At 40.9% G+C, this 21,386-nt stretch overlaps 2 protein-coding genes and 2 non-coding genes across 4 annotated transcripts in view; 3 read left to right on the forward strand and 1 right to left on the reverse strand.

The window, feature by feature from the left end:
* The window catches only part of SLC44A5 (solute carrier family 44 member 5), a 53,192-nt gene extending 45,041 nt beyond the window's left edge, over window positions 1–8,151 (reverse strand). Inside the window, exon 1 of the mRNA XM_072343052.1 lies at window positions 7,954–8,151. Coding sequence (XP_072199153.1) covers window positions 7,954–7,990 — 37 coding nt within the window. The 5' untranslated portion in view covers window positions 7,991–8,151. The remainder of the gene's footprint in view (window positions 1–7,953) is intronic.
* Window positions 8,152–10,181: 2,030 nt separating this feature from the next.
* Window positions 10,182–21,224, forward strand: RABGGTB (Rab geranylgeranyltransferase subunit beta). The gene is made up of 9 exons (XM_072342585.1): window positions 10,182–10,328; window positions 11,008–11,115; window positions 12,135–12,332; window positions 14,708–14,813; window positions 16,041–16,093; window positions 16,207–16,317; window positions 17,272–17,397; window positions 18,138–18,287; window positions 19,249–21,224. The coding sequence occupies exons 1-9, from the start codon at window positions 10,326–10,328 to the stop codon at window positions 19,387–19,389; spliced, it is 996 nt and encodes a 331-aa protein (XP_072198686.1). The 5' UTR covers window positions 10,182–10,325; the 3' UTR covers window positions 19,390–21,224.
* On the forward strand, window positions 11,230–11,312 carry LOC140255910 (small nucleolar RNA SNORD45). Its single transcript, XR_011904600.1, has one exon. It is a non-coding gene; the product is annotated as a small nucleolar RNA SNORD45 (small nucleolar RNA).
* Window positions 13,255–13,339, forward strand: LOC140255909 (small nucleolar RNA SNORD45). Its single transcript, XR_011904599.1, has one exon. It is a non-coding gene; the product is annotated as a small nucleolar RNA SNORD45 (small nucleolar RNA).
* Window positions 21,225–21,386: the final 162 nt, after the last annotated feature.

The following is a 21,386-nucleotide window of genomic DNA, read 5'->3' on the forward strand; positions in this document are numbered from 1 at the left end:
GTCAAGACACAGATGAAAACAAACCAATCCACTCTGTGGAGCAATCACGTAAAATACAACACTAAAAAGTTGCACTTGTGAGCGGAGGGGAAGCGTAGAGATGTTTGAATTTGCCCTTTACTACAGTAACAGTCTCTGATATCAAAATTAAACTGCGCTACCATAAGGAAGATGTGTTTGAAGATATTGCCCAGCTATCCCTAAGGATGTATATTAGCAGCTGGGCAGACACAGCAATGCCAACAGGTTCAAAATAGGAAAAGAAAAAAAAAGTACAATTACATAGATCACAGTCTTATTTTTTCCTCCTGTGTTCCAGTCAAGACCAAACAGCTTGCAGAGAAAGAACAAAAACAATTTTCTCCTTTAGTTTAACTTATTATACAATCTAGAAGTATCAGCTATATTTGCTAAATCTATAATGAGAAGCACAGTGAAGTTAGTTATCTATGGCACACTGTAGGTCAATGGCAATCTGCTTCTTTAACTTGCCTGAAATAACATTCTCAAAAGTGCCAAATTTAAGAACTCTATTTTCAGTTTTACAGGCTTTTAAGAAGAGCTCAAGAGGGTTTGAGACACTGGGTGGAATTCAGAAACTATGAGTTGCAAATATTGTTTTCTTATGGTTGCAAACTGAAGAGGTATTATCAAAATACTGCTTCAAAAGCCATTCTTTCTCACAGATTAGTTTTCATTTCACTTTGGTAAATTCTATATTTCTATGTCTTATGTAACTGTACTTTCACTGCCCTTGTGTTTTTCTGTGCATTTTGAAGTAACATGTGATAAGACACTTACAGTGTCATGCCCCCTTTCAGTCTCAATTCAACGAGCAGTCAGTATTAATGAAAGATCATTTTTTGCTCACAGTTTGATTTGATGGAAGCACAAAACCATTTCCATAAAACAATGCCTGTGTTCAGCTGCCCATGTGCTTTCCGCTCTAGTATTTGAATTTTGTTTTTCAATAAACCCAAGACAAACCTAAATTCACTAAAACGCAATAATTTCCTTCCCTGAATGGGAAACCTTTCATTAATAGAGGATAAAAGGTGAAAGCCAGCACTTTTAGGAGCTCAGATAGTTTTTTATTTGTTTTTGTTTGTTTCATTAGTAGGGGTTTCTGGTGGTTTTAGTAGGGTTTTCTGGTGTGGTTTTTTGTTTTTTTGTTGGTTTCCCATTTAGTTTTTTTTTTTTTTTTTCCCTTAAAGTTTTCTCTGCAAAATAAAATTCAAGACTGCTGCTCAGATGGATGTACTCCTTCAGTTCAGAGTTGTAATATTGGGGCTAGCCTTGAGCTTGTGGCAAAATGCTGGACCAGTCCTACATTTCTCTTGACATTTGTGAAGAGCCCATTGGCATAAATTAGGAGAGGTCATGAAGTACATAAATAGAAATATAATGTATGCAAATACCATGCTACTTGCTTTCCAAAGGAAACTGTGCTCATGACTATACTAATTCTGTTATTGATGTTTCGTCTCAGTTTAGTGTTCAATTTCCCAGAACCTAGGCATCTGCCAGAAAAGTGTTAACAAGGAAATAAACTTATATTATCTGCATATTTTCATTAAAAAAATTATATATATATATATAAACATTATCATACAAATCTTCCTTAAACATTCAAGTTATTTATGGGGATAAATAATGCAATAGCTCAAGAGTACTGGTCACAAGGACATAGCGCTTATTATCATTTTTACTGTTTATAGCAGTTGTCTAGATGCTAGCACAGATATTGTATTGTACTGAAAGCAACAGAATGGGGTATTCATGGGTAGAGCTCAGTGCCTTTTTTCAGCTACAAAGCAATAGCACTGAAACTATTTATCATTCTCCTGGAGGAGGGGGGAGAGAAGGGGAAGGAGACTGTTTTTCTATGTGGTTAATCAGCTGCTTTTTAGCTACCATATCACGTCCGAAGAATTCTCTCATAGAAAAACACAAGTGACGAAGAAACAATTAGCTTTACTGTAACATACAGTACAAGTAATATTAAATAATAAGAATCAGAGCTATTATTCAGCTTATACACTTCTTTCAAAGGATAATGATTATTAAAAACACTAATTCAGCTACCACATTTCATTGTACATCAGTTTGTACAAGTGTAGATGCACTGTATGCAGTTGGCCCAGCAGGAATCTGCTAACCTGAAAAAGATAGTTGCTTTCTTCCAGATATTACTCACTATGCAGAAGAGAAAATCAAGGAGAATTCTGGTCTGCTCACGCATTAGGAATCTTCTTTCTAATGTCATGCTCATAAGTCAGGAACAAGTTCCCATCTTTCCCATGTCAGAAGCAAATATCAACTATATATTTTAGCATTATCATCTAGCTTTAATTTAAGAAACAGGTACAAGCATGTGACTTCCTGCTCAAATTCAAATCTTTTGAATCTTTTAGTCATTGGTTCTTTTTAGGGAAACAACTTCTTTATGCCAGACTTCCTCAGATATTTTCGGGACTTGTTACCAAAGATGACTTAAACACCTAAGACAAAACTCCATCTAACTCTAATGGCTGCCAGGCATTTATTTCCTGTCATCTTAACGAAAGTAGAACACTGACCTATAATAAACCTGTTCTTCCCCCACCATCCTCATGGAGTTTATATCATTTATACGACACCACCTTGAATGAGATCTCATTTCAAACTTTATTTTACCATATTCCAGCTAGTACTGAGGACAACTATTTCCCCTCCTGGTCTGACTACTAACTTTCTCCATACAAGAGAAAACAAGGAATGAATTCTTAAATAGTTTCCCCCTAGGGCTGAACGCAGCCTAAAGTGCCTTCATCAGGAGCTGATACAAACTCTCCTGAGAGTGACATCCCACACAAACACTTTCTTTTATTACGAGTTCTGACTCTAACTTACTGAAATTGGACCACCACTCAATAAACAAGCACAAAAAAGTAACACTGGTATGAACATTGAAGGGCTATTCCATTTGTCTTCTTTCCTTAGGTACTTCCATACTGCTTCTTTAACCTCAGACTGAAAAATCTTCAAAGTCCCAAATGAACCATTACAGTTTAGCAGGAAAAGATTAAAAGCAAAAACCTTACTGTTCAAGCTTGCCTCTGAAGCCTTCAGTCAAGATGGATACTTGGCAATGTTGAGGCTCACCACAAGAACTCCATAAAGGAGCAATCTCCAGAACGAGATACTACCTTAGCGGTGGTCAGCCCTTAAATGCTATCTAGGAGAGGTGGAGATAAGCTCCACCCCTTCCAGGAGCACTGCCGAATTACCTTCACCTGTGCTCCCACAGCTGACCCCTCACTCGCCTCAGATGGTTAATCAGAGTTTCAGGCTGTGATCAACAGTTTCCCTTACATACTGGTTTGGAATAACATCTTACTTCAAAAAAGCGTATCCACATAGGATGTTTGTGATCAAGGTTACTATTCATATCCCACAAATGCCCTTCTTTCTTTTTCTCTTCTACTCTTCCATGTAAATGCACTATGCTTCTGTTTCAACTGAATGAGAAGGTTCTACTTCCATACTGAATCCCAGATGACAGCACTGGCATTGCTACTACCAGGTCACAGGCTTTGTGCTGTCTGCAAGGGCCCATGAAAGAAGCACATCTGGCCTGTTTTGTCAGAAGTTTTACTGACTCAGAATACCAGAGTCCAAAACATCTAGTATATTTTGCTGTAACAGTATTTCCTTCTTTAGAGACTTACGAAGAACAGTTCATTTATTTTGGACAAGGAAGAATATGCTTTGAAAAAAAAAAAAAAATTACTTCTTTTACTGTAGACATTCAGAGAGTAAGTATAATATTTCAAACAGGTTTGATACAGAATTAACTTTAAAAGCTCTTATAAGTGATATAGGCAGGTTTAGCAGTAGGTATCAATATACTAGCTTAAAGACCAACATATTAGCAAAAGGAATTAATGTGTGTCAGTTCTAAAACTTTCCAGTTTAGCTTTGCCTGGTATGTCAACAGTCATGTTTTTCTGACAATCCCTGGTTCACTGAAGCCCTGTAGTCACAATAGACTACTTATATCTTTGCATCTACCAGGTGCAAGGACTTTTTCTTGAGTTTCACATAAATTGTTTTGAGTTACAGTGGTTGAGGCCCTGGCGCATGTTCAGAGAGGGGCAACAGAGCCAGAGAGGGGTCTGGAGCAGAAGTCTAATAAGGAGAGACTAAGCAAACTGGAATTATTTAGTCTGGAGAAAAGAAGGCTCAGGGAAGACCTTATTGCTCTCTACAACTCCCTGAAGAGAGGTTGTGGCGAGGTGGGGATCAGCCTCTTCTCTCATGCAACTGTAAATAGGACAAGAGGGAATGGCCTCAAGTTGTGCAAGGGAGATCCTCATATTTTTCATATCCCTGAGCCTCCTGGTGGGATCTGGGAGAATAAGTCTCCTCTTGCTGCGCAGGCAGAATAAGCCTGAAACTAGCTCATGAGACTGAATGTATACAAGTCTATAGGGATGGATGACATGCATCCCAGGGTCCTAATGGAGCTGGCTGATGGGGTTGCTGAGCTGCACTCCATCATATTTGAAAAATCATGGCTGCTGGGCAAAGTCTGGAAAAATGGAAAAGTTACTCCCATTTTCAAGAAAGGGAGGAAGGAGGACCCAGGAAACTACAGGCTGGTGAGGCTCACCTCTGTGTCTGGGAAGATCATGGAACAGATTGTCCCAGAAGGCATGTTAAGGCACATGTGGGGTGAGCAGATGATCCAAGGCAGCCAGCATGGCTTTACCAAGGGGAGGCTGTGCCTGACCAACCTGGTGACAAATGACAGGACTAGGGGAAATGGCCTCAAGTTGCACCAGGGCAAGTTTAGGTTGGATATTAGGAATAACTTCTTTACAGAAAGGGTAGTTAAACACTGGAATAGGCTCCCCAGGGAGGTGGTTGAATCGCCATCCCTGGATGTGTTTAAGAGCCGTTTGGATGTGGTGCTCAGGGATATGATTTAGCGGAGGGTTTTTAGAGTTAGGGTACTGGTTAGGCTGCAGTTGGACTTGATGATCTTCAAGGTCTTTTTCAACCTGAGTAATTCTATGATTCTATAATTTCCGTGGTAATAAAAACTAAAATTTCAATACTTGCAAGATTAGTATGTTATCAAAGGACCAAGAAAAAAAATGAAGCTGCATACTAAGGAAGTTCTTACTGAGGGAGATCTATCGTAATAAACAGGAAACATTCTACAAAGCACTCCTTTTAAAACTGTATATTTTTCTCTCCATTCTTCAGATTTTTTTTTTCTCAGTGATTTGTTTTATCTAAAGCTAGTGTATTAGCAAATTCAGACACTGTTGAAGTTCTGTACCGTCAGCTCCAGCTGACATGCTTCAAGAAGTGATTTATCTCACCCAAAACATGCATTGCAAGGTCTAGATAAAGCAGAGCACGTTTTTATCAGAGAAAGAAAGGTTTGAGTCATGTGAATTCAAGTTTCACCTACTTCTAACACTTCTGAACATAATCAAATCACAGAGCCACAGAATCATAAAGTCACAGAATGGTTTGAGTTGGAAGAGACCTTAAAGATCATTTAGATCAAGCCCCCCATAACATGAGCAGGGATACCTCCCACTAGATCAGGATAAAATTTGAATCAAGTGTTGAATATCAAGTTTCAGCTTTAATACGAATGTCATCCATTCACATGACGTTTGAACATCAGACAGCAAAATTAGTTACATATGATGATACACAACAATTTATCAGCAGTGGCTACAGAGACTTCATCTGTAGCGGTATCACAGCCCAAACCTTCCAGTATATGACACCACTGTGGCTAAATATAGCCCATTCTTCTTAGACTGAAGATGTCCTTCAGTCTGCAAGGTACGTATGTGTAGCTGGATGAAATTAAGAAATTATAAATGAGGCCAGACAACAAGACATAACATTTACTGATAAAAACCTTCTTAGTTCACCTACAGGTCTTCCAATGGAAACAGAAGAACCTTCCTCAGTTGGGAAATTAAACATAATATTTTTAGTTAAAGAAACCTGACATGACCACCAACAATTTGACCACCGATTTCAACAGCCTCAAAACAGCAATTAATATTGCAGCTAAAAGAAAGCAAATACCACTTAGATTACAAAATAAGGAACCTATAATCTCACAGATCTGCTCTAGTGAGAAAAGCAAGCAATGAATAATTTGTGTCCTTCCCTTCAATGGCAATCTTCCTCCTGTGAAAGAACTTTTCTTTCTTAATTGGAGTCCCCTTCTGGAGAGAGGCCTTCATAAAGTCATTATTACTGTTCATGAGAAATCCTTTGTATTTAACTCATGTTACGGTTAACTATTGCTGCAATTTCTGGAACCAGCTTATAGCTCTTGTGAGGAAGACTAAACTTAAATAACAACTGCAAAGTTTTCAAAGTTGAACTCACACATGCATTTAGAGAAAGAACACAGCTAAAACACAGTGTTCAAGAGGAATAGGCCTCAGAAAGCCTACAGGCTTCTCAAAAGCTTTTACCAAGCCACACCCAGACTAACAAGACAACTACGTTGTCTGGTATTACAAGATTCCAGTGAGTTCATCTCATAGCATACTTGTTACTCCAAAGAGAAATCTGAGGTACTTAAGCTACTCACAAAGACTAACACCAGCTGTTAACTATGGGCTAGACTCATCTCATCTAAAGAGAAAGATTTGACACCATCAGTATGATTAATAAAACAAATAAACACAGCTACAGTACAGTGAAGGATTAACATTTTCCTTACATACAGCCCGTATTTTCCACAAATGAAGGTGAGGTAGCTTTTTCATCAGGTCATAAGCGCAAGAAAGCCAAACCAAGCATTTTTCCTTTTGGCCAGATCACGGTTCAGAACACAGATCTTAATTATGAAATTGAATCTCCAGAGTTGCAAACATGTCACACAACACCTATTATGTCAAGGCAAAGGACGTTTCATCAAGCCACTGTTGCCCATTTGTACATCTTAAGCAATTAGCGGCAGCTTGTCAGACTCACAGAGAAGAAGCCTTGTTTCTGAGCGGTTTGTTCATTCTGCAGAGTTTTTAGGCCATGGAAATCTCACATATATTTGGAAAACTAGATCTGTTTTGTAGCAACACCAACAAATAGTCTAAGGAGCTTTGCAAGCCCTTTCTCTTTTGTCGTAAACACAGTAGTTTCCAAGGAACGACTGAAGCAGGGCTCAAGCACAGGGATGAAGTTCTGCCCCCAGTGACCTTCTACACGCTGGCTGCCAGGATTCAGTCAAACCCGGGCTCGTTCAGTCCGCGTACCCCACTCTGGCTGCAGAGCTCCCAGTCCATACGCACCGAGTGACAGAGCCCACAACCCAGCGGTGCCACCAGCACGGCGGGCTCCCGCCACCGGCCGCGGTACCGCAGCCCCCCACGGCCGCGCAGCCCCCAGTCCCGCAAAACCGCTCCTGCGCGCACAAGAGACGCCGAGGCCCACTCGGCCCGGCCGAGCCTCGCGCTAACACCGCCCGCCGAGGCCCCGCGGCCCGAACCGTCGCGACAGAGATGGTGCGGCCCGCCCCGACCCTGCCCAGCGGTGCACCTGCCGCCACCGGAGAGCACGGACCGCATCCCTTCCTGCCCAGCGCGGCCTCCCCGCCGGGCGCAGACAAAGCGCACGCAAAGCACCTGCTCCAGGAAAGCAGGCGGAGGTTCTCGCCCGCTCGCTCCCGTCTCTGCGGCCGCCGATTCCCCTTCCCCGCTCCGTCCCGCCTCCCTCCGGCCGGGCTGCGCCTCGGGGGCTCCCGCCGTCCCCGGGATCGTGACGCCCGCCCCGCTCACGGCAATTGCTCGGAAAAGCGAACTCCCGCCGCTGCCTCACGCTGCCAGACCCGCACTGTAAACGGGCCGGGGGGCGGCACAGGCTTCGGCCCTCTCCGTCCACTAACGCCAGAGCCCGCTCCGCCTCGCTCCCATACCGGGTGCTTACCGTAGGGAGGCGCGGAGGCTTCTCCTTTCCTCGCCATCGTCCCGCGGTGCCCTCTGCGCTACAGTAGCCCGCCGCTCAGCGCGCTCTTTGTTGCTGCGAAGGCATGAGAGGAGGTGGCGGCCGCGCAGCCCCGCTCCGCTCTGTCGCTGGGAACGCCGCCCGCGCCCCGCGCCGACCCTCCTGTCCCGCCGGCACCGCGGCCGACGCCTGCGCCGAGCTCGTGGGGGCGGTGCCCGAGCCGCGGGGGGGGGGCGGCGGGCAGAGGGGGGCGCCGAGGGCAGGCGCAGGGCCGCAGGACGGCCCGCAACCGCCCGCCACCCCCTGCTCGGGCGCTCCGCTCTGACTCCTCCCGCGTCCGGTCCCGGCGACAGCTCCGCAGCCACTGAGCGAGCGCCGTGCCCGCCGAAGCCCGCGGCGCCAGGGCGACGCCGGGAGGAGCGCTCTGCCCTGCGGGACGTGAAGGGCGGCGGCAAGCTCGGCTCGGCTCTCTCTCGGGCCGATCGCGCCGCCGTCAAAGGGGAGGAGGTTCTCCTCTGCCCAGCCCGCGCCCTGAGTCTAGGGCTCTTGTCACGGCAGTCCCGGAGCCGCTCTCTGCTCCCACCTCGGTCCCGTCGGCCTCACGAGCGGCCGTGGGCAGAACTTCCCGCCCTCGGCGCCCGGCGGAGCTGTCCGTGCTGAGCCCCGCGGAGCGGCTTCCTCTGCGAGGACAGGGCGGGAGTCGGCAGGGAGCGGGGAGAGCCGAGGCGCTCAGACGCGTGGATGTACTCGCAGAGAGCTGGGCTTTCAGCCTCCGACAGAGAGAAATGCTTGCACTGCAGTTTCGAGCGAGGCCATTTTCATGATTCTGTCTAAAAACTGAGCTGTGATCAGAAACTCAGTTCAGTCCCGACAAATACAGACTACTTGCCATTAACTTTCCACCCACTTGCTTTAACTGAATGTAGCAATGATCATTTCAAGAGCAAGTAAGCTGTTCGCTCAGATTCTTTTTCAGTGGTGGCTCCATGCACTCTTTCCTTCCTTTTATTTACTTATACAAAAGTTCTTACCAGCCATTCTTATTCCTATTTGTATTTCTTTTGGTCTGTTCCTATTCTTTATCCCAATTACCTCACATGGCTGATTTCAGTCAACTACTGCCTCAGACTGTGTCCGCACGAACAGTTTGGTTCTAATGAGTGCAGTTTTGAGGTGAATCTCCTCGGTTCGCTCCTGCTGTGCCTTAGTATGCTTTGATTTACAGAGAGATTTGAAGGCATGTGAACTGAATTGTGGATTAAACTAACTAGAAGACATGATCTAGGAGTGCACCTGAGGGGCTCCAGCCCTTCTTTAGGCGTATTCAGTGTAACCCAAAGCAAAAAGCCACCCAAACTCCTATTGGATCTTGAATCCAACTATTTTACCCTCCAATTCATTGGCATCGGTCTGCACTATTTTCTGAAGAAAGGCTTCTAAGAATCTCCTACAAAGAAAGGCTGAAAAAGTTTGATTTCTTAAGTCTAGAGAAAGCTCTGAGGAGACCTGATAGTTGCCTTCCAGTATTTAAAGAGGGCCTATAAAAATGATGGGGAGAGACTTTTCATCGGGCAATGTAGTGACAGGACAACGGTAACTGTTTACAACTAAAAAGGGGGAGGTTTAGTGTGACATCCTGCTTAAGAACTGATGTACTTAGAAAACAACAAAACAAACTAACAACAAAAAAAACAACTTATTTTTGGCTGCTCTTCACATGCCAGCATAATACACTTTTCCTGTTGGATACTCCTAAAATACTGTTCCAATCCAGTACGATTTTGTCTCCTGTGTGGGCCTGAGTCAGTGCTCATAATTCATAATACGGTCATATAAGTTTTTATTAGGAAGAAAAGTGGTTTTGTTGTTGCTTGTTCGTTGAAATAACAGTTTTCCTCACCTGTCCTGTGCTAATCCAACCCTTTCAATAGCTTTTCCTTAAATACAACGGAAAGAAACGAAGCTTTTCTAGACAGCTGACGTGTGCACCACGACGCGCCAAAACGCGCAGTTTCAGGTAGCGCACGTTACGCGCGAAGCCCGCCTTTAAACTCAGCGTTCGACTGCGACGCGCCCGAGCGCCGCGGCTCATGCAGGACCCAGGGCTGCCCAGCGCCTCGCCGGCCGCGGTTGGGAGGAGAGGAACGTCGTTCCAGGCCCTGCAGGTGGCGGCGGCGGCCTGAACTGTCCGCCGGCATCCCGTCCTGTTCGCGGCTCGGCGTCGGGCCGGGCGCGAGGGGCTGCGGGCGCAGCACCCGGCAGGCGGTTCCCGGGCAGCCATAGCGAGGCCCCGCCGGGAGCTACTTTTTGCCACGCCCCCGGGTGCCTCCCTCTTTTCGGTGCGGGCGGCGAAGATGGTAGGTCTGGTGCTCCGCGTCGCGATGGTGGTAGGCCCGGCCTATCCCGCGCCCCGTCCTCCGCGCCCCGTCCTCCGCGCCCCGTCCTCCGCGCCCCGTCCTCCGCGCCCCGTCCTCCGCGCCCCGTCCTCCGCGCCCCGTGAGTGCGGTGCCGGTGCGCGCTAAGGGCCGCGATGACCGTAATGGCGCTAGTTGGAGGCACCGTGGGCCCGGAGGTATGACTGCCGCCCGCCCGCCGAGCTGGCCGGGCCTGGCTGCGGTCGGAGCCGAGCACGGAGAGGCGTGGCGAGGAGAACTTGCCGCGCTCGGCCTGTCCGCATCGGCCGGCCTTGAGGCGCTGCCGGGCCTGCGTCGGGCCCGGAAGCCCGTGGCGGGCGCTGCCTCGTGGCGCGTGGTTGGGGCCCGTGATATCTGAGTGTGTTGGGGGAAACGCTGTTTGTTTTATTTAGCGTTATTTAAGGAAGAAAACACGGCATATTCGTTCTCATTCGCTAGGAAAGATTTAGCAAGACAGAGAAAGTACTAGTAAAGTATAAAACCTGTCCTGTACTTGACGTACACAGAGAAATGTCCGATTCAGAGCAGTCAGTTATTGCAACGAACGTTGGTGGAGATGTTCCTGTCTGCTAGAACTTATTGAGCTGGCTGTGTGGCTGATGTCTTGATGGTGCTTTTACAGGGGACGCCACAGAAGGATGTTGTAATAAAGCCTGATGCTCCAAGTACGTTGCTTTCAGAGAAACACGCGGACTACATAGCTTCGTATGGAACAAAGAAAGACGATTACGTGAGTATCAGTTTTGCTTCAGCACAGCTGTGGTTTTATTATTGGTACTAGTAAACCTTACTTGTTCTGTGCAGTCCAAAGTATAAGAGGAAGAAGGCTTTGTTGATTTCCTTGGGTCTGTGATGGCTTTTGGCATGTATTATCTGAGCATAAATGTGAAGATTATCATTTTAGCTCTAGAATTACTCTGAGACCTTGGAAATGAACTACTAGTTATGCCTTCATCCTCCAGAATGCATGAGTCGAGCTATAATCATATGTGGGTGCTTGCTAGGGCAGCACACTGAGGTGCATTGCAGCACTGCCCTGTGAGTACCGGGTGTAAGGAGTGCTTCTAACTGTTGTCAGTTGTGTAGGTGTGATGGAGCATATGGCAAATGGATTTTATTTGGTGAGAAGCATCAATAACTGTGTATCTGGGGGGCGGGAGGGAAGGAAGAAAGTTGCAGTTATCCTTACTGTCAGCATTGCTGTTCCTGTGGTTAAAATCTGACGGCTATAAGATCTGATTGGCACCAAACAATGCTTATAGGTAGTGTAAATGAAGTAACATTTTCATATGTGCATTCTTATATATGTATATTTGTGAATTTACTTTCTTGTACAACAGTGTATTGTGGCAGTTCAGTCACTTGTTAATAAGTTTCATTAAATTACTTCTTTTTTGGGGTGGATTATTTGTGGTGGTAATTTGAGTGGTAGTTTGGATGTCAGGACAGTAACTGATGATCTGAAATGAACTGGTGGCCTACTGGTTGCTTGTGTTAAACTTGATGTTTAGATTGATGCTCCTGAGACAGGTAATACAGGGGAGGGTGGGAATTTAGTATATGTAGGTATATGTGTACGTACGCGTGTTCTTATGTGCACACGTGCATAATATACAGAGTAAGGGTGACTAATACATTCTAAGTCGTTTATGGAATTGAAAATATTTGACATGTTACAAACTGTATTTCCATTGCTGTACTTAGATGGCATCTTTATCTGATGATGAACTGAAATAATGCACTTTTTAGGAGTACTGTATGTCTGAGTATTTGAGGATGAGTGGTGTTTACTGGGGGCTGACAGCAATGGATCTCATGGGACAGCTGCACCGAATGAACAAAGAAGAAATTCTGGCATTCATCAAATCGTGTCAACATGAATGTGGTGGAATAAGTGCCAGCACAGGTCACGATCCTCATCTTCTGTATACCCTGAGTGCTGTCCAGGTAAAACTGATGTAGAAACAGCCATTTGTGAGTAATGATATTGATGAAAGCAGATATCCAAACCAGACTGTGTTGGATACTAATAGTAAAAAGTGTCTCAGTACTGTATTTAAAAAATAAATACAATTAGCAAAATGTTAGGATTTAGCTGTGTCAGTTCTTTAAAAGTGGTCTAATTTGAGAATACTGCACTTCTCATGTTCATTTAATGATGAATTTGCTTTCTTGATAAATTTTATAGCACTCCTCTTGAAATGTTTCTTAGTTATAGCTTTTAGTGAAATTTTGCATAATCCTGAACTTCGTAAACTTTTCTTAGTGTATATGTTCAGAGTAATTTTATACGTGCACGTGCTCCAGAAACTTGATTCATATTAATAAATATGCATACATTTAATTAAATAATAAATGCAATTACTATGTACCATAACTGTGTAATACTAGATAAATACATGGTTTATATTAGTGTGTGCGTTCAGCGTGTTTGCATTCTGGTATCATACAAATGGAACATCATAGTAGCCAGTTCTTGTTATGTTCCTCAAATGTCTTTTATTTCTGTAAACTTCAAAAAGTAATATCAATCTTCTAAGCATTTTCTTTATTTGAAGTTTACTCCTTCCCTGAGAAAAATGAAGTATTTTCAGTTGTATGTTTCCATCATAGCTATCTCCACTGTAGATTTAATGTTTCTCCATCTAATCTGTTTTTATCCTTGTTCTTGCACAAACTGGGGTGGAAAATAATATGTGGAGCGTGAAATGCTTCTAAACAATTGCTTGATTGATTACATAGTGTATCTCTAATTGAAGCTCGTGGAAGAAATACTTAAGTGGTGTTACAAATAAATAAGGTTTTAAGAAGGAAATATTGGATCTGAGGTGTTGGGTTTGAAATACTCAGACAGGAAAATGTTTTCTTGGGTCGGTGATGATTGTTGGCATGTATTATCTGATCTAAAGGTGATGTTTATCAACACTTTAGCTCTAGAATTACTCTGAGACCCAGGAAACTAAAATTTCTTTAGACAACAGCCTTTGAGCTTTTCCAAATGCTCCAATCAAATTCCTTTTGTGAAGTCTAATTACATGTACAGAGAAGGAAGACAATTGGAGACCTAAATTTTGTAAGAGGCACATAGTTCTTAGATTAATACTTTACATTATTAGGAGATATCTTTATGTCAGCAGTGCACCTCTCAGTATGTAAAGCTGAAAAGCATTAGCCATTGCTGATGTGAAGTTTTTAAATGTAACCAATGTGTCTTAATGAGTGTGTGTGTCCTCAATTCACAAAATCTGTTTAGTCCCATTTAAATCTTCAAAATGTTGAAAAGGTAACACCACATCTTCCTTTTCTTCCTTCCCTTCTCAACTAATAGTGATGTGTGCAGGTTAGCTGTTGAAGGAGTATACTGTGGTACATGATGTTCTCTTGAAGTTGCTTTGTGGATTTATTTATTTTTTTTTTCATTCTCATCATTATTTTTAAGTTAAATAATAGCTGGCAATTAAAATACTCCAGCTTCTTAGTTTTAGGAACTCAAATTCATAGGTGTTGGTAGTTCTCAGGTTCAGTTTTGCAGTGTTCCTCGGTTTCACTTGTTCTTTCTATTTCCAGTTGTTCTGTTACACTATTTATAATAAATTTTCATAAATTATCCAAGTTATGAGTAAAAACATGAAGCCAGCTGGGGCTCAGTAGCAGCACCATTGTGTCCACATGACATTCTATCTTTACTTTATGGGCTCAGATCAGTGCTAGTTCAGAATCTTTGCATTCCTTGCACTATGACCTATTTTTCATTCAGAATATATTCATTGTGCAGTTTGTGTCTAATCACATTGTTTATATTTTTTCTTAAATTGTTGTAGTTTGCTATTATACTTTTAAGTATTTAAATTCATTTTCTATATACCAATCACTCCTGGTAGACTTTAATGGTAAGTGGTATTAGTTACCATTTGTTTCACTTACAGGTGTACAAATAACAGTGCACAAACTGTGGATTTTAAATTCTGGAATGATGTTATTGCATCACAGAATTCACCCATAATCAAATCTCTTGTTATGCATAAGGTGCACGTAAAAATAAAGAAGCCAGATTATGCCTTTGAAAGGAGAGCTGGAAGTTGAAAAGCAATAAAACATAGAGCAGCTCAACAAGAATTGTCTTCATTTTCATTTGAGACATTTTTGTTTAGTGATAGTTGAATTTGAATGGGCCAAATCTAAGTTTAACAAAACTTAACAAACAGATCCCAGTGAGAATCAGTTAAATGAAGTATCTAACAAATCTGGACGTCTATTTTGTTATTAAAAGACTTAAATAACTTTTGTTTCCCTTTGATTGTTACTGTGGTGTTCTCTTCTAGATTCTGATCTTATATGAAAGTCTCCATGTTGTTGATGTAAATAAAATTGTTGAATATATACAGAGCTTGCAGAAAGAAGATGGATCATTTGCTGGAGACAAATGGGGTAAATTTTAGATTGTAAAAATGTACTGATTTTGTTGACAGATGTAAGTCTATGAACTTAAGTTTTCTTGGATGGTAGTTTTGCATGTTTACTGTATACGAACAATTAGTTCCTGAGTTTTTTAACAAAGAAAAGAAAAAATGAGTAGTTTTGTGAAGGACAAACTTAAGTTTTCTTTCCCTTTGAAATATTCTAGATGTTCTAAGATTCATTCCTTTAAAAAAAAATAAATGTCCAGCTATTAGAGAAAAAAACCTTTGGGCTCTTGTGTACTTTTGTACACAAAAACCAGTGCTTTTGTATGTTAGATGCACTATTTCTGTTTTTTTGCTTGCTATTTCATGGCCCTCCTATGATCTTTGTCCCATGAAGGACTATGAAAGGCAGGTTTCACTACATGGAAGTGAGGGAAAAAATACAAGCTGTTTTTTTTTCTTTTTTTTCTGTTTTGTTTTGTTTTTTACTCATCAGTATCTGTTAATACTTTCATTTATGCAAGTAAGTTCTTTATGAACAAAGGTAGTTTTTAAGCTGTAGCATAACCTTTGAATCAATAAAAATACTTTTTCCCTGTGGAAAGCTTCATTTGATAGAAACTGTTGTGTGTCGCTTGCTGTTCTAGTGAAATTTATCAGGCAGTATCATGGTTAGTATGTGTGCGCTACTGGAAAGCTAGTGATATCTTACCTTGTGCTTTAGGAGAATCACGTTATGAACTTTGAGAATCAATCTGCTGAAGTTTTTTTGGTTTAGCATCGAGGTACAAATGTGCTGAAAAAAAAATTGCGATTCAAGTTACTCTTGATCTAATTACAAAAGTGGCTTCTTGTCAAGTATCAAAGAGAGCCCAAAGCATCAAAGGCAGACCTGTTTCCAGGTGTTCTTTTATTTGTTTTAAATCATCCACTGCTCTGCCTTTACCCAGTAGGGTACTACAGATAAACTTTTATATATAGCTGCTTGCAAGTTACTGCTAGTTGAGCTGACTTGAATATACATCTGAATGCATATAGTGAGTTGTTTGCTTTTATGTACAGTAAACACAGACCATTTGAATTGTAATGTGCACTTTGTAAATTATTGAGAAATAATCAGTGGATTGAAAAGTAAGCTGTATGGCGACATTGTTTGTTGTTGCTGTTTTTACATTTGTTCCATATTTTCAATGTTGATTTAAATGTATTGTTACAAATGAAAATGTTTCATTTCCTGCCCTCCATGTTTTAGGAGAAATAGATACAAGGTTCTCCTTTTGTGCCGCAGCAACCCTTGCACTTCTTGTAAGTCCCAAAACATCACTTGAACAAATACAATATTTTTTTCATTGGTGTATAGCTGAAGTTAATTGAATTGGCTGAACGTAAAATATATTGGTTGCCTTTTTAACTTGCAGGGAAAACTGGATGCTATTGATGTGGGGAAAGCAGTAGAATTTGTTTTGTCCTGTATGAACTTTGATGGAGGATTTGGCTGTAGGCCAGGTTCTGAGTCACATGCAGGACAGGTGAGTTTTATTTTATATGGAATATTTAAAATGATTCAGGTACCTCTGAATGATTTTTGGCATCAATCGGTGATGTCAGTTGATGGAACCTTTCTTGTTTCAAAAAAGACAATTTCCAGTCTTTTAGTTAAAGTAAATGAACAAATAGGTGGATTAATCTGGGAAGTTGGTTAGGAACTCAGGAGGCTATAATTTAGGAAAGGAAAAATAAATAAGGGAAAAAAAATTTAGGACTGTTTCAGATTACCAGTATGATCTGAGTGACATCTAAATAGTGGTGTAAGTAGTTGGTGTGAGGTTTTAAAGAGTTTGGAATTGATATTAATGTAGACGTTGGAAAAAAAAAACATACTTGGGGGAGGAAAATAAACAAAAACAGTTGTGATGTGTTGCAGTGATTACCACAAATTCTAATGAAACGTGCAAGTGAATTGTATAATATGTTTGATATTTATCAGATGAACTGAGGAGTAAGTGGCAACTAAATCTTTAATCTCTTAAATTGCAAGAATTACTTATTTGATTAAATTATAACAAGTGGTGACTATCTGTTGCATGATCCTTGAGGACCCTTCCAACACATGCCATTCTGCAAGTATACATGAACATAGGCTAGTCACAGGGTTGTCATAAAGACCATGTCTGACCTTTAGAAAGCAGTTTGAGTGTTTTGGCTTGTTTTACAATGAAAAAGCGTTGCTCCACCTTTTCATCGTTTTGGAAATCTTAGTCTAGTATCTTATATCTGTAAGAAGTTTGTAATTACTGCAGCTCTTTAAACAAAAGCAACTGTGAGATTAATATCTGCATTTAATGGAAAAATGAAATTTGGCTAAAAGGTGAAGTGTGCTTATTTTGTATCCTGTTTGCAGGGCTGCTTGAGATCTTCCTGTATTTAGTCTCTTTAACTGTTTAGTTTTTAAATACACAAAACATTTATGTCTGTAATTTTAGATCTATTGTTGCACAGGATTTCTGGCTATTACAGACCAGTTGCATCAAATAAATGTTGACTTGCTGGGTTGGTGGCTTTGTGAACGTCAGCTACCTTCTGGAGGTCTCAATGGGCGACCGGAGAAGGTACTAGATGGCTTATTCTGTTTGTTCAAAACTTAATGTATTTTTTTCTGGAATACAGTGTTACTTAGATAAAATTCTTAGTAAACTCCTCAAGAGATTCAGGCCTTCATTTCATTGCAAGCACTGGATTTACAGTTCTTGGCAATTTGTAGTTTGCCTCTGCTTAGGAAAGTATGTGCACTGAAATATGTCTTGCTGACCAATTCAACCTATTAAATCAGGCTTTGAATATTTACTGATGATGGGAATGATCCCTTATGTAGGATTTGTACAAAAATTGTTTCATTTGATCTGCATCATGTGTATAATAGTGTTTTATGTTATGGTAAGAAATTGTGTAAATTAGAATAATTCCCACTGGCAAATAGGCAGCTAATCAGTATTCCAAAATATTCAAAAATTACCTAGCTTGTTTTCTTGTTTTATTTCTTTTTTTTTTTTTTTTTATATGAAGCTTTTTGTCTTTGCTCATGAAAAAGGTGATGTAGATTTGTAGCTTGTCCCACATGAAATGAAGGTTGTTTCAGAATAACATTCTTGTGGTCTTGTTTCTTGCAAACGGCAAGAGGTTATCTAAAAAGAAAATGCATTCAGAAACTTGCTTCCTGTACTCCAGAGAAGCATTGTTAGTATGCAGCAATGTTATGATAGCACAGCTAAGAGTTCATAGAATCACAAATAACTTTGTAATGTCATGTTAACAATGAAATCAAATAATACTCCGCTTCTCTGTTTGCTAGTTGCCTGATGTATGTTATTCATGGTGGGTTCTGGCATCTCTGAAGATGATTGGCCGATTACATTGGATTGACAGAGAGAAACTGCGCGGCTTTATTTTGGCTTGCCAGGACGAGGAGACTGGAGGATTTGCTGACAGACCAGGAGATATGGTAAATAATCTTCAGTTAAGTCTCAACATGTTTGAATGTAGCGCATGATCTAGATATTGGTGTTTTGCAGAATTGCAACATCTGCAGCTGGGAAGGAATGAGGTAGAGTTGCTTTAGAAAGCTTACGTAGGAGGCACACGCAATTGTATGTTGCATCTGCACTATAGCAGATGACTCTAGTGTGGGATACTGTCCCCATAGTGCATACCACACTTTCTCGTAAGACTGCATGGAAGATCTACGTGAAAACACTGACAGTTCAACAATTTGCAAGCATTTAGAGACCGCATCAAGTTAAGTAGTCTTCAAATCTCCTGTTGCTTTTGTCTGATCTGAATAATTCATGAGTAAATAGGACAGTTACACACCACCGCATAGATCCTGGCACTGGCCCTGGAGGATGCCATAAGAATATAAATAGTCTGCTGCAGTTATGTGATAGTACAGGCTTTCGGGGGAACTTTGTATAGTGAAGGAATACTTTGATATAAAATGACTGGTGATCTCTTCTGTTTCTTTCCTTGTTGTTTTTTTTTTTGTGTTTTTTTTTTTTTTTTTAACTTTTTATTTTAACAGTAGATTGCTACCCTCTTAAGGTTTTACAGCACCAGCTCTTTATTCAGATACCATTAAATAGCATAATACTGTTGCTGAAGGGCAAAATGGGGAAGTGATACTTGTGGATGATCATATTAGCCTACTAATGTTATTTTTGCATTTGATTCTATTATTTTATGACAATACATGGAAGTGGAGATCAGTGCTTTTCTAAGTGGATTATAGTATTGCAAGTTGTCTTGCCTGTGGGCTTCTACCAGCTCAAAAGCACAAATAGAAGTTTGAGCAATTGCAGTGTTATCTTGAGGTACACAGGCTTGTAGTTCTCATGCTAACAGGCTTCCATGCCCATGAAAACTGATTGTTCTTTTGGAAATGGACACAAAGTTTTTCTGTCTTCCAGGTGGATCCATTTCACACTTTGTTTGGAATTGCTGGACTGTCCTTACTGGGGGAGGAACAAATTAAGGCTGTCAATCCTGTCTTCTGTATGCCAGAAGATGTCCTTCGAAGAATAAATGTACAGCCTGAGCTTGTGAGCTAAATCTCATTGCGACAGCAAGTTGATATACACTCTTGGTTTGGTTTTACTGATTGGAAGTCATCTTTGAAGCTTAGAATATTCTTAATATTCTTCTTTAAGGTGTGTTTACATTATTACAGTAAAGCAGTAGCTTTACTGTGGGCTTTGTCACTTTGTGAACTGTATTGTAACAGGCTTGTAGTATTCTGAGTGTAATATGTTCTTTGATTGTACATAAGAGATGTAGAAATGTTTCTAATCTGTATCTAAGTATATGGGCTTTTTTTTTTTTTAATAACCAAGTTGAAACAGTAGTGTGAATAGCTTGTTTTTGTTTGTTTTTTTTTTCTATTCCTGCATTGTCAACCATGTTAGCATCTGTCTTTACGCAAGCATGTTTTGATGGTGTATCATACAGCACTTTAGAAGAACACAGGAAAAAAAAACACCCAACTTAAGCCATGCTCTTAATGCCAAACACTTGTATGTGTAATTTTTTCTGTTCATGTTTGACCTCACATCTGTATACTCAGATGAAGGCTATTTCTTCTGATAGTAATTGTTACCAGTGAAAGCAACAAAAAAATATGATTTCTGTTAATTACGGGAGTGTACTGCTATTACCGGTGAAGTTCCTTTTGACAAAATTCCCCTGACAGTTGAAAGGGAACCTACCTTGAGTGTATCTACATTGAAAATTGCTAATGTTAATCATTCAGAGAAATTCTTCATAGGAAAGTGACTTGCAGCTGAATATAGTGCTGATCGTAAATTTGTTGCTGGACTAAAATTATGGTGTTGCAGCTTTTAAGAATAAAAATTACCAACACTTAATTGTGATGTAATTGAGAGTTAAATTAGCCATGGAAAACACTCATCTGAAATATTAAATCTTGTCTTTACAGAAGCCCTAAAACTGTATGTCACTTTATATCCTCCTGCATGCAGTCTGAAACTGGATTCTGCTTCACAGTAAAATGTAGTTGTGAAGGGGAAGAAGTTGTCTTTGGTAATCGCTGTATGCGCACTTAAAAAAGGTCCAAAGCTATTTCAACTCCTTTGATCACCAGCTGGTTAGTTTTGTCCAACCCATTCATCTTAGTAGAGAATAAAGCACTGTGACTTTTTTTAAACCTTTAGTTTTCCAAAAGCTTTAAGATCATGATTTAAAAAAGGATAAAAATGTTCGCTTCTAATCATTCAGTTTCCTGGTGAATTTTTTGGTCAAAGCCTGGAATTCATTTTTTCAAGATTTGGAATTAAGGTTTTTTCCATGTTATATAAACATAACAGAATATGGTTTGGAATTTCTGGTTTAGTATAGACTGAGACATTTTGGGAATTAAAATTTGGATGATACTACATGAGGGTGTTTCACTGCAGGCTGAAATCCTGTTAATGTTATTGGGACTTCCCTCTGAAGGAGGTCTGGTCTCTTTGGTTTAAGTTAGCTGTAATTACTAAAGATCATGTTATACAGATTGTAAGTTAAAAATGAGTATGTGTTTGTCCAAACTAAAAGCTTCTAGAATTTCTCTTCCATTCTTTACCACTTAATTTATTACAAATATTGTGTATACATATTGAAAAAATCAGTTTTTCTTACACAAAATTTTTTTCATTGTACTGTGAAAACATTCAGTTGGCCAATGTGCATATATTAGAACACTTCAGTATGTGATTTTGTTGCAGAATACATTGTTATAAGTCTCCTGTGTGTGTGTGTGTTCTTAAATGTTCTCTTGATTTTTATTTTTTTTACTTTTTCCCTGAGTTTATGTACTTGATATGTAGCAGTACTTAATCTCATAGCCTTCAGTTACTGGTCCTTTATTAAAGGCTTTCAGAAGTTTGTACTTCTTTATCTGTGCAGTTCTTTGTATGGAAAGGTCCTGACACTTTCTTCATACGTAAATCTTCAGTGCTGTAGCATAGCTACTGGGCCAGGAAAAAGGGCTATCTGGGAAAAATCAGCAACCGTTCCGTTAGCTGCTACGACCACTGTCAAGGGTAGAGAC

This window comes from Excalfactoria chinensis, chromosome 8 (assembly GCF_039878825.1).
Source record: "Excalfactoria chinensis isolate bCotChi1 chromosome 8, bCotChi1.hap2, whole genome shotgun sequence".
NCBI lineage: Eukaryota > Metazoa > Chordata > Aves > Galliformes > Phasianidae > Excalfactoria > Excalfactoria chinensis.

Excerpts from the sequence above, each read along its gene's own strand:
- RABGGTB (XM_072342585.1), top strand. Across the intron at positions 12,333-14,707 it reads ATACCCTGAGTGCTGTCCAG|ATTCTGATCTTATATGAAAG; the intron begins GTAAAACTGATG and ends GTTCTCTTCTAG. Across the intron at positions 14,814-16,040 it reads ATTTGCTGGAGACAAATGGG|GAGAAATAGATACAAGGTTC; the intron begins GTAAATTTTAGA and ends TCCATGTTTTAG.